This window comes from Emiliania huxleyi (genome assembly GCF_000372725.1).
Source record: "Emiliania huxleyi CCMP1516 chromosome Unknown EMIHUscaffold_161, whole genome shotgun sequence".
NCBI classification, from domain to species: domain Eukaryota; phylum Haptophyta; order Isochrysidales; family Noelaerhabdaceae; genus Emiliania; species Emiliania huxleyi.
The window spans coordinates 47,494-60,031 of NW_005200970.1; the positions used below are offsets into that span (position 1 = coordinate 47,494).

Below are 12,538 nucleotides of genomic sequence, written 5' to 3' on the forward strand. Positions count from 1 at the left end.
AAGGCGGTTAAGAGTCGATTAGGAGTTGATTAGGAGTTGATTGCGAGGGGGGGTGGGGGAGGGTCCACCTCGAGGTAATTAAGAGGTGATTAAGAGGTGATTAGGAGTTGATTAGGACGGGGGGGGGAGGTCCACCTCGAGGTAATTAAGAGGTGATTAAGAGGTGATTAAGAGTCGATTAGGAGTTGATTAGGGGGGGGGGGGGGGTCCACCTCGGGGTCTGCCGTCTCGATGAAGACGGCCGCGCCGCGCTGCAGGGCCGGCTGGCCGGGGGGCAGCGCTGCGGGAGGGACGGGCTCGGCAGGGGGGCCTGCACGGGCGCATGCCGCTGTGAGAGACGGTGCCGGGGAGCTGGCTGATCTGTGGCAAGCTCGGGCACTCTCGAGCGTGGGAAGCTGGCTGATCAGTCGGCACCGAGGGGTGTGGGGAGGTGTGGGGGGATGGTGGGGAGATGGTGGGGAGGTGTGGGGAGGTGCGGGGAGATGGTGGGGAGGTGTGGGGAGGTGCGGTGAGGTGTGGGGAGGTGTGGGGAGGTGCGGGGAGGTGTGGGGAGATGTGGGGAGGTGTGGGGAGGTGTGGGGAGGTGTGGGGAGGTGCGGGGAGGTGTGGGGAGGTGTGGGGAGGTGCGGGGAGGTGTGGGGAGGTGTGGGGAGGTGTGGGGAGATGTGGCGAGATTCCGCATCTCCGACAGCAGCGCCTAGCCCCGGCCGGACGACCGCCCGGCTGAGCCGCAGCAGCACAGAGCACGCGGCCGGGTCGGCCAGAGGGGAAGGGCGGGGGGCGCGGGAGGGTGCGGCGGGGCCGCCAGCAGGGCCCACGGCAGGGCTCGCCTATTCGACACCGTCCCACGCCCATCACGAGAGGACGGAAGGACGACTCGGAGCTTCGGCCAGAGCTTCGCCGCTCGCGCCGCTAGCCTCGCAGCCACTGCCCTAGCCGCCGCAACCCGCTCCGCAACCCGCTCCGCCGCCCTGTCCGCCGCCCTGTCCGCCGGGTCGGCGGGCGCAGCAGGAGTGGCGGCAGGAACGGCGGCTGGAACGGAGGCAGGAATGGTGGCAGGAGTGGCGGTAGGGGCGGCCGAGCTCGCCGCGAGACGCGGCGGCGCAGCGGCGGCGGCGTCGGCGGCGCTGGAGGCGGCGGCGGCGGCGGCGGCGGCGGCGGCGACGTCAAACGCCGAGGCGGAGGGCGAGGGGTGACGGCGGCGAGGCTCGGGGCTGTCGCCGGTTGGAGGAGGGGCGGCGTCGAGGGGCGGTTGCTCTGCGGTCGGCTGCTCCAGGGGTGGCAAGGCAAGGGCCACTTGGGCGGAGGCGAGCTCGAAGGCGACCGAGTTGAGCAGCTTGAGCCATCCCCAGCTCTTCCGCACCTGAGGCACGAGGAGGAGGGGGGGGCGGGAGATGTCGCTTCACCCAGCCACACCTCCTCCGCCCCATTAGCAGCGAATCGCTCACGGTGCCCGCCTCACCGCCTCACCGCCTCACCGCCTCACCGCCCCACCGCCTCACCGCCCCACCGCCTCACCGCCCCACCGCCTCACCGCCTCACCGCCCCACCGCCCCACCGCCTCACCGCCTCACCGCCTCACCGCCTCACCGCCTTGCCGCCAAGGCCAGCCTCCTCAGCACACCGGAGGCGCCAGGATCGGGTCCGCCACATCTCCCCACATCTCCCCACATCTCCCCACATCTCCCCGTATCTCGCACCGGAGGCGCCAGGATCGGGTCTGCAACCGCCCAGCCGTCGCCTGTCGCCCGAGCCGCCTGCAGCGCCGCCGCCTGCGCGGCCCGCGCCTCCTCGCGCGCCGTCCCCGTAGCGTCGCATTGCCCGTCGCAAATCTCGGCACCGCCTCGCCCCTCGCCTCTGCCGCCGTCGCTGCCCTCGCCGCCCTCGCCGCCCTCGCCGCCCTCGCCGCCCTCGCCGCCGTCGCCGCCGTCGCCCTGGGCCCATTTCTGCGCGAGGGCTGCCGAGCCGGCCTGCAGCAGGACCGGAAGCGCGGCGGCGAGCTCGGCCGCCGGAGGAGAGAGCATCTTTTGCGCGTGCGCTGAGTCGGCCCACTCTGCCGGCCTCTGCAGCGTGTGCTGCATGCGGAGGCCCACAAAGACGCAGGTGAGCGCGGCCCCGGCGAGCGGGTCGACGGCAGCGATGCTGTCGATCGCGGCCTCGCCGACCGAGCCGAACCGCTCGCCGTCGCCGCCCGAGGCTCTCCTCCTCCTCGCTTTGCTCGCCGCCGCTTTGGCCGCCAGCCGGAGCAGCCGCCCACCCGAGAGGCGGAGCTCGACTCTGTCGCACTCGAGCGAGCGTAGCGTCACCGGGAGCAGCAGGCCGATCGCATACGAGCAGACGAGGGCCAGCGACTCCTCGCGCACAGCGACATTCTCGAGCACGAGCGCGAGCGGCCGCGCCTGCCACCGTACCCGCAGACCGTCGCAGAGCCAGCCGCCGCACTGCTCGCGGACGAAGCGAGGAACCCACAGCACGAGACAAGCCGCTGCGGCCGCAAAGGCGGCGAGTACGAGGGCGACGAACGTCAAATGCCACAGGAGCAGCAACATCGCGCCGCGCGGTATAAACGGCCGCCGACACCGGCTGCCGTGAAAAAAAGAATTTTCGAAGACTTCCTCGCACAACCTGGGCACGGGACTGGCGCGCACTGGCACTAACACAGGTACACCACTGGAGCCGCCTAAGCGACTCCCGCGAGGATGGCGAGGCACTTAGCTCCGTGCACTCGACCTCCCTCGCCGCTGGCAAGCTCATTCACAATCTGCTCTGCGATGGCCGTGTGAAGAACGACTGAGATGCGCTGCTTCTGCAGCCCCAGCCAGCTCCAAGTCACCTCATCGAGGTACTGGGCCCGCGTCAGCTTGTTCTGCAGCACGTTCGCCGCCCCCCAGAGGATCTCGCCGACCCCCTTCCCAAACCCACCGAACGACTCGAACACCACTCAACGCTGTGCCTCGCTAGAGGAGCCATATCAAATAGAAAAGCCGCCCCTCTTGCCGCCAGCCGATGCCGGCCAGTAGCATGCGTGGTAGAAAAGGGGGCCGCGGCCCACACACTCCGCCGTGTAGTCGCCCGCGTTGGCCCGGCAGCAGGCCATGTGGGTGCCTCCCGGGTAGTAGTCGCCGCACCACTCACAGTCCCCCGATTTTTGTCCGCATGGCTCCCAGCAGTCCTCGGCGTAGTTCTGGCCGCCATCGTTCTCGTAGGCTGCTGCGCACCGGGCCAGAACTACGCTGGACTGTGATAAAACACTTACGCAATAGCCTTCCACTTCCGAGTCGACGAACAGCTGGCAGACGAACCGCCCCTCATTCACGTTGACAAAGTTGGATGTAGCCGCCGAGACGTAGCCGGAGTAGTGGACGCAGGGGTGTCCGTCCCACGCGGTCTCGCCGTCAGTGCAGTGGCGGTGCTCCTCGACCTTGAAGACCGAGATGCCCCAAGCCTGGTCGTTCTGTTCGTCAGCGCCGCACGTCGACGTCGGCTCGAGCAGCGCGATGTTCTTGTGGTCCCAATCGCTGGAGGCCAGCGCGTCCGCCTCGGCCGCATCGCCCTCGATGGTCTTTGCGAGGTGGTGAGGGAAGTCGGTAAATTTGACCGCCGTCTGCGGGTAGTAGTTGAACTCGATGTCGGCGACGAAGTGGGCCGCGGTGTCGCCCTCCGTCTCGCTCGCCTCGACGTCGCGCTCCTTGATCATGACGTTGAGGTTCGAGCAGAAGCCAGAGGTGGCGATCAGCCAGGCGGGGTCGTCGACCACGTCGGGCACGGGCGAGGGCTTGGGCGCAAAGGCGAGGCCCCGAGCGGTCGGGTTGATGTCGTTGACGGTGTTGGCCTGCGCACTCGTGTGATGCGTGTAGGCAGCCTACATGTACATGTACATGTTGTGAGGAACTGCGGCAGGGCGGAGCGACGCACCGGCAGGGCAGACGCCGGCAAAGCGACGAACAGAAGCGAGGCAGCCTTGAGCATCGGCGCCAGTCCAAGATGTACCCCGCGAGATGCACCCCGCGGCCAAAACCGCGGAAACCGCCGTGTTTCAAAAATATTTTTTTCGCGCTCCACGCAACTCAACTAAGTTCGCTCAGGATGTGTGGGAGCTCCCCTAGCCGGTGTGCGCGTGTGAGGCTCAGCCTGCCTGAGTGAGTCATTGTAGTAGGGCGGAGCGAATACCGGGCAGACGCTGGCAGCGCGACGAGAAGCGGGACCAACTTCAGGAGCATGGCAACGAAGACCGCGGACTTCGGATTTTCCGTCGGCGGCCGCGATTTTATAAAGAGAATAAAACTCCCTCGCACGACACTAGGCACGGGACTGGCGCGCACTGGCACTAACACAGGTACACCACGAGAGCCGCCTAAGCGACTCCTGCGAGGACGGCAAGGCACTTAGCTCCGTGCACTCGACTGCCCTCGCCGCAGGCAAGCTCATTCACAATCTGCTCTGCGATGGCCAGTCTAGATGTCCCCCCAACGAGGATGACTCCGCGGAAACCGCCGTCTTTCAAAAAAATTTCGCGCTGGAGCACCTAGTCTTAGCTCGCCCTAGCCCTCAGGGGACACCTGTTCGCTCGAAGCCTCGTGAGCCTAGAGGAGGGGGACCATCGAGTGAGGAAGCCGGGGGTAGCGCGGAGGCCACTGCAGGGAATGAAGGGAAGTCTGAGGGGAAGCGGCGCAGGGCTCCCAGAGGAAAGAACAGGGGCGGTAAGCAGAGAAGAATCAGTCGGGACGCGACAAAAGCTGAGAGAATGGGGATGTAGCATAATTAGTGGTTGTTCTCGGACCGTCACATGCGACGCACACAGACAGACACACACACACACACATTTTAGGCATCTCGGGTAATCTCGGATAATCTCGCGTGGAGGCGTGTGGCGAATACAAAGTGGAGGGCCGCCGCTGCTGGACGCGAGCTCGACTTTGGCAGCCATTGTGATGGACGATATACGTCATGCAATATGCGATCGAAGAGATGGCGTCGGGCAAGACGCCGGGGGAAGACGGCGTCTCGAGCGACTTCTACAAAGTGGTTGGAGCGCGAATCAGAGTGCCGCGCAGGGACCCCGCCACAGGGGAAACGGAGATCATTGAGATGCCAAGCCCACTGGCAACACTGATGAGCGAGGCTTTTGCTCAGATCCATGCGGACGGCATTACGCCGGAAGGAATGCGCACCACCATCATATCCTTACTTTACAAAGAAAAAGGAAGCCGTTTGAGCCTCAAAAACTACCGACCAATCGGCGTCTCAAACGCAATTGTGAGAATTATGGAGAAGGCGATGGTGATCAGCATCCGGCCACTCCTAGCGAAATTAGTCTCCCCGGACCAGAAGGCTTTCCAAGCCGGAAAACTCATCGTCGAGAACACACAGCTCGTGCAAGATTACATCGCATGGGCGGATGAGCTCATGGAGGGGGGGTTTCTACTCTTTTGCGATCAGGACAATGCGTACCCGCGAGTGCAATGGGACTTTATGCACCAGGTGATGCAATCGATGGGTATTCACGAGGACTTCAGGCGAATGGTAGAAATACTATACGAGAACAGCGAGTACAAAGTCAAGGTCAACTCGCACATTGGAGGGGCGTTCAGACCGACAAACGGAGTGTCACAAGGAGGCCTTTTGGTGATACAGAGCTTCCTCTCCCTCATCAGCACAACCGACACTCTCCAGGGAGTGGAAATTCCCGGGACGGGAGGCGACGACCAACTGCGCCACACCCTAAAAGTGCTAGGGTTCGCCGACGATTTGATCATATTCCTACGAAACACCGGCCAGCTCAATGAATTCAAACGACTGCTAAATATCTACGAGGACGGGTCGGGCGCGCTGAACTCATGGTCTAAGACTTTTGGCATGAGGGTCGGGTCGCTCCGGGACTCGACCGACCTGCCGCAGGGGTGGGAGGAGGGACGCGACATCAACACAACGAGCCCGCTCATCCGATATCTCGGCATTTTCCTCGGCGCCCCAGAGAGGATAGCCCGCAAGTGGGAGGAGACTGTGACGGCAAAGATGGAGAAGCGGTATGAGCGATGGGTGGGACGAGGCATGCCTCGCTCAAGACGGGGCCGAAATATAGTCATCAAGAATCACGTGCAATCCTGTGCGTGGTACCTGGTGCAGTCGCAGACGCCGCCCAACCTACCCCAAATGCTCGAGAAATGGCAGCGGTACGCGTGGAATTTCTTTGAGGCGCCGGCAAACGCCAGGACGATGGGGAAACAGGGGAAGGGGAGCGGGGAGCGCATAGCGACATGTCCATGTCGGAACAAATTCGCGGAAAAATTCTTAACGGAGTCGCTTAGGCGGCTCCGGTGGTGTGCCGGTGATAGTACTAGCACGCGCCAGTTCGCACCTGTGTCGAGCCTGTCTGCTGTGAGAGAGAGTTGGTTTGTCTAAATTCTTTTCGGTCGCAGTTTGCTCAAGCCGAAGAAGTCGCTGGTAGGTTGTCGTCTCAATGCCAGATGAGTCCGCCAGCTCTCCCTCCGCATCGAGCCCAATCACGAGCAAGGGCTCCTCCCGCTCCCGCGTCTATACCGTCTCTGCCGCCGGCGTGAGCGTCGACGAGCCCACCATCAAGACAAACGTTGGCGCGCTGCCGTGCCTCTTCCTCTCCGCCATCCTCGCCGCGGCGGCGGTCATCGCGGTCATAGCCGCCACGGCGCTCACCACAGCGGCGTCCGCGCTGCAGCCGCGCGACCCGAGGGCGGCGGACAGGGCGGCTGCAGCCCTCGCCGCGAGCTCGAGCGACGAGCCGGGCGACGGCGCTCGAGTGGTCCGCTTCTCGCGGCGAGGGGCGCCGCTGACGTGGGCGGCTGCGATCGACGCGCTCGAGAGCGGCGAGCTCGGTCCGCTCATCGACGAGTCGCTGCGAGCTTCGCCGCACGCGCCCGCCCTCTTTTGGGAGACGGCGCCTCTCTCAAAGGAGAGCCGAGGCGCGCTGTTTGAGATGGCGACGCTGCGCGCGCCGAGGCTCGCGGGCGCGCGCGCGGACCCGTCCGCCTTTGCCGTGCAGCTCTCCGCCGCCGCCCCCTGCCTCGCCACCTCCTTCCCCAACCTCGGCGGCGACGCGACCCTCGTCGTGCCTTGCCCGCCCGCGGCAAAGGGGCAGCCGCAGCAGCTTGACGCGTACGCTCACCTCGGCGCCTTTGCGGAGGGCGCGCCGGCGGCGACGCGCGACGCGCTCTGGCGCGCCGTCGGCAAGGCGGCCCGCGAGGCGGCGGCAAAGAGCGAGCCGACGTGGATCTCAACCGAGGGGACAGGTGTGCCGTGGCTGCACGTCCGGTTCGACCGGAGGCCAAAGTACTTTCACCACGAGCCGTTCCGCCGGAGGCCGCCGAAGCCCGACGCGCCCCGCCGCCGCATGGCGGGCATCTGAGCGGCAGGCAGGGTGGGCGGCGGGGGGGGGGCGGGACGGGGCGGGGATCGGACTTCCAGCCCGCACCCGGGAATCAAGAGAGAGAGAGATTTTTAGCAATACCAATACCAAACAAACAAACAAGTCTAACTTTTTGTTTTTGGAATCAACGCCTTGACGCTTGAGTGTTTACAGTGCGCGGTTTAGACATTAGAGCTCGATCTCTCGCTGTGAGGCCCCATGACTGTGAGGCCCCATGGCTCGCGCCTGGGTGGTGGGCCTTTCGGCTCCATTCGCGGTGGCTGAAGACGCGCCGCTCCTCGGGCAGCGGGTTGTGCTTGGTGGGCTCTCGGCCCGCCCCGAGCTGAACGGGCGGCGGGGCGAGGCGCGGAGCTTTGAGGGCGGGCGGTACGCGGTGGCGCTCGAGGGCGGCGTCGAGAGCGTGCTAGTCCGGCCGATTAATCTGTCGGCGGCGGCGGCGGAGCTGAGCGGTGTCGTGGAAGTCCCTGACGAGGTCGTGACAGCGGTTGGACGAGGCGAGGAGGAGGCGGTGCTGGCGTGGCTCGACGGCGGCGGGCGGGTCAACGCGACGTACGAGAGAGAAGGCTTGGGCGGCCTCACGCTGCTGATGTACGCCGCCTTCAGCGGCCACGAGCGGGTGGTCGACTTGCTGCTGCGGCACGGCGCGGAGACCAACTTGCGGGACGGCCTCGGCCGCACCGCGCTGATGGCCGCCGCCCAGCACGGCCGCGAGCGGGTGGTCGAGCTGCTGATTCGGCACGGCGTGGAGATCAACCTGCAGGACAGCGTCGGCGAAAGCGCGCTCATGTACGCCGCTGGCCAAGGCCTCGATCGGATGGTTGAGCTGCTGATACGGCGCGGCGCGGAGATCAACCTGCAGAGCAGCGACGGCTGGAACGCGCTGATGTACGCCGCCATCTTCAACCGCTCCGCCGTCGTGACCCGCTTGCTGCGCGAGGGCGCCGACGCGGCGGCGCGCAGTGCGAGCGGCAAGACGGCGCTGCAGATGGCCAAGGGGGAGGGCAACACCGAGTGCGTCAAGGTCTTGTCTGAGGCGGCAGTGGTCGCGGCGGCGGTTGCAGAAGGCGGAGCAGGGGCGGGCGGCGCCTCCTCGGGCGCGGCAGCGGCAGCTGAAGACGCGCCGCTCCTCGGGCAGCGGGTTGTGCTTGGTGGGCTCTCGGCCTGCCCCGAGCTGAACGGGCGGCGGGGCGAGGCGCGGAGCTTTGAGGGCGGGCGGTACGCGGTGGCGCTCGAGGGCGGCGTCGAGAGCGTGCTAGTCCGGCCGGTTAATCTGTCGGCGGCGGCGGCGGAGCTGAGCGGTGTCGTGGAAGTCCCTGACGAGGTCGTGACAGCGGTTGGACGAGGCGAGGAGAAGGCGGTGCTGGCGTGGCTCGACGGCGGCGGGCGGGTCAACGCGACGTACGAGAGAGGCGAGGTGAGCGGCATCACGCTGCTGATGAACGCCGCCAACCACGGCCACGAGCGGGTGGTCGAGCTGCTGCTGCGGCACGGCGCTGAGATCAACTTGCAGAGCAGCAAAGGCGGCACCGCGCTGATGAGCGCCGCCCAGCACGGCCACGAGCGGGTGGTCGAGCTGCTGCTGCGGAACGGAGCGGAGGTCAACCTGCAGGAGAGCAATGGCCGCACCGCGCTGATGTTTGCCGCCACCAACGTCCACGAGCGGGTGGTCGAGCTGCTGCTGCGGAACGGAGCGGAGGTCAACTTGCAGGACAGCACCGGCTGGACTGCGCTGATGTACGCCGCCCACCACGGCCACGAGCAGGTGGTCGATTTGCTGATACGGCGTGGAGCTGATGTCAACCTGCAGATGAGCGACGTCGGCATGACCGCGCTGATGCAGGCCGCCGGCTACGGCCACGAGCAGGTCGTCGATTTGCTGATTCGGCACGGCGCGGAGGTCAACCTGCAGAGGAGCGAAGGCTTCACCGCGCTATATCACGCCGCCAGCTTCAACCGCCCCGCCGTCGTGCGGCGCTTGCTGCGGGTGGGCGCTGACACGGCGGCGCGCGCTGAGAACGGCAAGACAGCGCTGCAGCTGGCCAAAGAGAAGGGCTATTCCGAGTGCGTGCGCGCCATCGAGGAGCATGCGGCGGCGGCGGCGGCGGAGACGGCGGCGGCGAGGGAGGCGGAGAGAGCGGCGGCAGAGGCGGAGGCGGCGCGGCATGCCGAGGCGCTGCTGGCGGAGGAGGAAGCGGAGAAGGAGGAGCGCGCCAAGGAGAGCAAGAAGGGCAAGAAGAAGAAGAAGAAGAAGAGCGGCGGCGGTGAGGCAGACAACGCGGCACCTGGCTCCAGCGCCACCGCCGCTTTGCAGCCGCCAACCCCACCGCCAGCCCCATCTCCTCCTCCCGCCGACGCAGCCGCCATCGCTGCGGCGGACGAGGCACTGCAGCAAGCCGTGGCTGCTGGCTCGTACGTCGGCCTAGCGAGCGCTCTGGAGGCGTGCAGCGGCCTCGCGAGCCCGGCCGTGCTGGCAGAGGCGAGGCGCGCGCGCGACAAGCTGAAGGAGGCGCGGAAGCGGGAGAGCCAGCGGTTGCGCAAGGCGCATGGCGCGGCGATGGGCGCGCTCAAGTCGCTCGACACTGCGAACAGCCCCTCCGCGCTCCGAGCGGGCATCGCCGCTGCCATGCCGCACATGGGCGCGCTGCCTGCCTTGGCCGACGAGGTTAGCGCGGCGGAGTCGAAGCTGGAAGAGCTGTCTGTCGCCTCCGAGCCGGTCGCGGTGGAGCGGAGCGGCATGGCCGTTGCCGCCGACTGGCCACACGAGGGCGATCAGCTCAAGGTGCTCCCCATCCCGCTGGCGCCCTTGCAAGAGGCGACGGAGCAGTTTAGCTCGGCGAGCATGGTGGGCAAGGGCGGCTGCGCCAGCGTCTACCGCGGCGCACTGCCCCACCCCGAGGCGGGCAGCTGCCTCGTCGCGGTCAAGAAGATGCACGAGGTCCACTCGAGCTCGGAGCTGCAGGCGCTCGAGCGCGAGATTACCATCCTGCGGCAGTGCCGCCACCCGCACCTGCTGCCGCTGCTCGGCCACTGCCTCGACCTCGCCGCGCCGTGCCTCGTCTTCCCCCTCATGACCGGCGGCTCGTTAGAGAGCCGGCTACGGCTCGCCGCCGACGACTGCGCGCAGCTCCGTCGGCTCGGTCTCTTCGCCGACCGAGAGCCCAAGCCGCTGACGTGGCGGCAGCGGCTGCGGATCGTGCGCGAGGCGGTCGGGGCCCTCGCCTACCTGCACGGCGCGATCGCGGGCGGCAAGCCCGCCGTGATCCACCGCGACTTCAAGCCGGCCAACATCCTGCTCGACGAGCGGCTCACCGCGTACCTCTCGGACACGGGCTTCGCCAAGTCGGCGGCGACGGGTGCCGCCGCCTCGCTCACCACGCGAAGCGGCGCGTGCTACACGCCGGGATACGCCGACCAGTTCATCCTGTCGGGCGAGGGGCACAGCGTGATCACCGACGGGTACGCAGTGGGGATCACGCTGCTCGTCATCCTCACCAACCGATCGCCCCTCGACATCATCACGAAGATTGAGGCCGAGCATGACGCCGACTTTGAGGACATCCCCGCCGAGAGGTTTGCGCAGCCCGCCTGGCCCACGCACGTCGCCCAGAAGCTTGCGGCGCTCGTGCACTCGCGCAGCGACGGGCTGTGCCACCCGAAGCGTCGCAAGCGCATCGAGCTCGCGAGGGTGCTCGAGACGCTTGACGGCTGCCTCGCGTCCTCCGGCGGCGAGGCCGCCGAGGACGCGCCAGCAGCGGCGGCGGCGGCGGCGGCGGTGGCGGCAGCGGACGACGCGCGCGCTTCGTACGTGCCCTCCGCGCCCTCGCTGCTCGTTCGCAAGCTGGGCTCCGCCGCGGCGGCCACCGACGGTGCCGCCAAGGTGCGCGGGCTACAGCGCAAGTCGTCCGACGCCTTCGACGCCCTCGTGCGCCGGCTCGACGCCGTGTACGCGCCGCACCGGGCGCTGGCGCCCTCCGAGTTCAAGGTGCGCCTCGACTTCTGGCGCGGCGCGTGCGCGATGCCCGAGCGGCTGCACGCCGAGATGCACACGCTGCGCGTGTGGCGCAACGCGGCCGAGCACCACGACGCCGAGCGGTGGGCGCGCGACGGGCCGAGCGGCGACGACGAGTTTGTGCGGCTCGTCGAGCGGCTCGGGGCGGCGGTGGGCAAGCTCGAGGCGGCCGCACGGTGAGATTGGGTGAGAGCTTGGAGTGAGAGAGGACAGCGCCGCGCTGTGCATCGCTGTGGAGCTCTTGGACCCATCCGCATGATCCATCGCATGGTCGGGCCGCTCGCACGCTCGTGGATACTGTCTGTACAGCGTACGGTACTCGAAGTCGAAGCGTATCGGTGTACAGGCTGCCATAGGATGGGGGTGTGGGGTAAAAGTCCGGCGATTTGGGTTCAAAACGGTGTGTATGACCGGGCGAGTTATCACACTTCACAGCCCCCCCGTGGCCACGAAGAAGTTTATCGCGAGTTCGGCCTTCTTGATCGGAACGAAAATTCTTTTTATCTTCGCACACGCCCCTAACGCCATGTGGAGCGGGAGATGATACAGAACTGTGGAGAAGTTTACCTTACCTTACCTTACCTTAGAACTCAGAAAGCTGCTTGGGAGGGCGAGTAGACGGGCCGGAGCGCGATGGGCGACCGTCGTCGTGAGATACTGGGGTACGGACATATGGGGGCGGCGCTGGTGGACGCAGGGCTAGTGAGCACGTCGAAGGAATACGCGGTGCCGCCGGACCGTGACGTCGATCCGTTTGCGCTGCCACGCCGACTCCGGACGCTGGCCCTTGGCCCGTTCCACGACTTTGATGATGCTGCGGCGCACCCGCGAGCGCGAGTGCAGATGGTGGGGCCGGGGAGCGGCGTGACAAAGCAATTCCTGAGCAACAGGGAGGAAATCCTAAGCAGCATGGGGGCGGCCTTGTTCCAGGGAGAGGGGCGGCGGGAGAGACGTGCGCGGGTGAAGACGCTCTTAGCCTCGATCGACATGGCCGGGAATGTGGCGACGTGGGCGGAGAGGTGGGGGTTGGAGACAAGGACAAACTGAAGCAGACAAGGGTAGGACTAGAGGGCGGAGGCTCCTTTGACTTTGGGGCGTACCTTCAGGCGCAAGCCGAGGGCACACTC

The 12,538-nt window shown here is 66.7% G+C and overlaps 3 protein-coding genes across 3 annotated transcripts in view; 2 read left to right on the plus strand and 1 right to left on the minus strand.

Moving 5' to 3' along the window:
• Positions 1 to 3,969, minus strand: part of EMIHUDRAFT_111983 (hypothetical protein) — a gene marked incomplete at both ends in the record, with an annotated part of 18,520 nt that extends 14,551 nt beyond the window's left edge. Inside the window, 5 exons of the mRNA XM_005785315.1 lie at positions 1,298 to 1,363; positions 1,701 to 2,399; positions 2,834 to 2,929; positions 3,272 to 3,862; positions 3,916 to 3,969. Coding sequence (XP_005785372.1) covers positions 1,298 to 1,363; positions 1,701 to 2,399; positions 2,834 to 2,929; positions 3,272 to 3,862; positions 3,916 to 3,969 — 1,506 coding nt within the window. The remainder of the gene's footprint in view (positions 1 to 1,297; positions 1,364 to 1,700; positions 2,400 to 2,833; positions 2,930 to 3,271; positions 3,863 to 3,915) is intronic.
• Positions 3,970 to 6,460: 2,491 nt separating this feature from the next.
• EMIHUDRAFT_230090 (hypothetical protein) lies at positions 6,461 to 7,381 on the plus strand (the record flags this gene model as incomplete). The annotated part of the gene is made up of 1 exon (XM_005785316.1): positions 6,461 to 7,381. The coding sequence occupies one exon, from the start codon at positions 6,461 to 6,463 to the stop codon at positions 7,379 to 7,381; it is 921 nt and encodes a 306-aa protein (XP_005785373.1).
• A 2,575-nt stretch (positions 7,382 to 9,956) lies between these two features.
• EMIHUDRAFT_230091 (hypothetical protein) lies at positions 9,957 to 11,591 on the plus strand (the record flags this gene model as incomplete). The annotated part of the gene is made up of 2 exons (XM_005785317.1): positions 9,957 to 11,087; positions 11,241 to 11,591. 2 exons carry the CDS (start codon positions 9,957 to 9,959, stop codon positions 11,589 to 11,591), a joined length of 1,482 nt encoding a protein of 493 aa, XP_005785374.1.
• Positions 11,592 to 12,538: the final 947 nt, after the last annotated feature.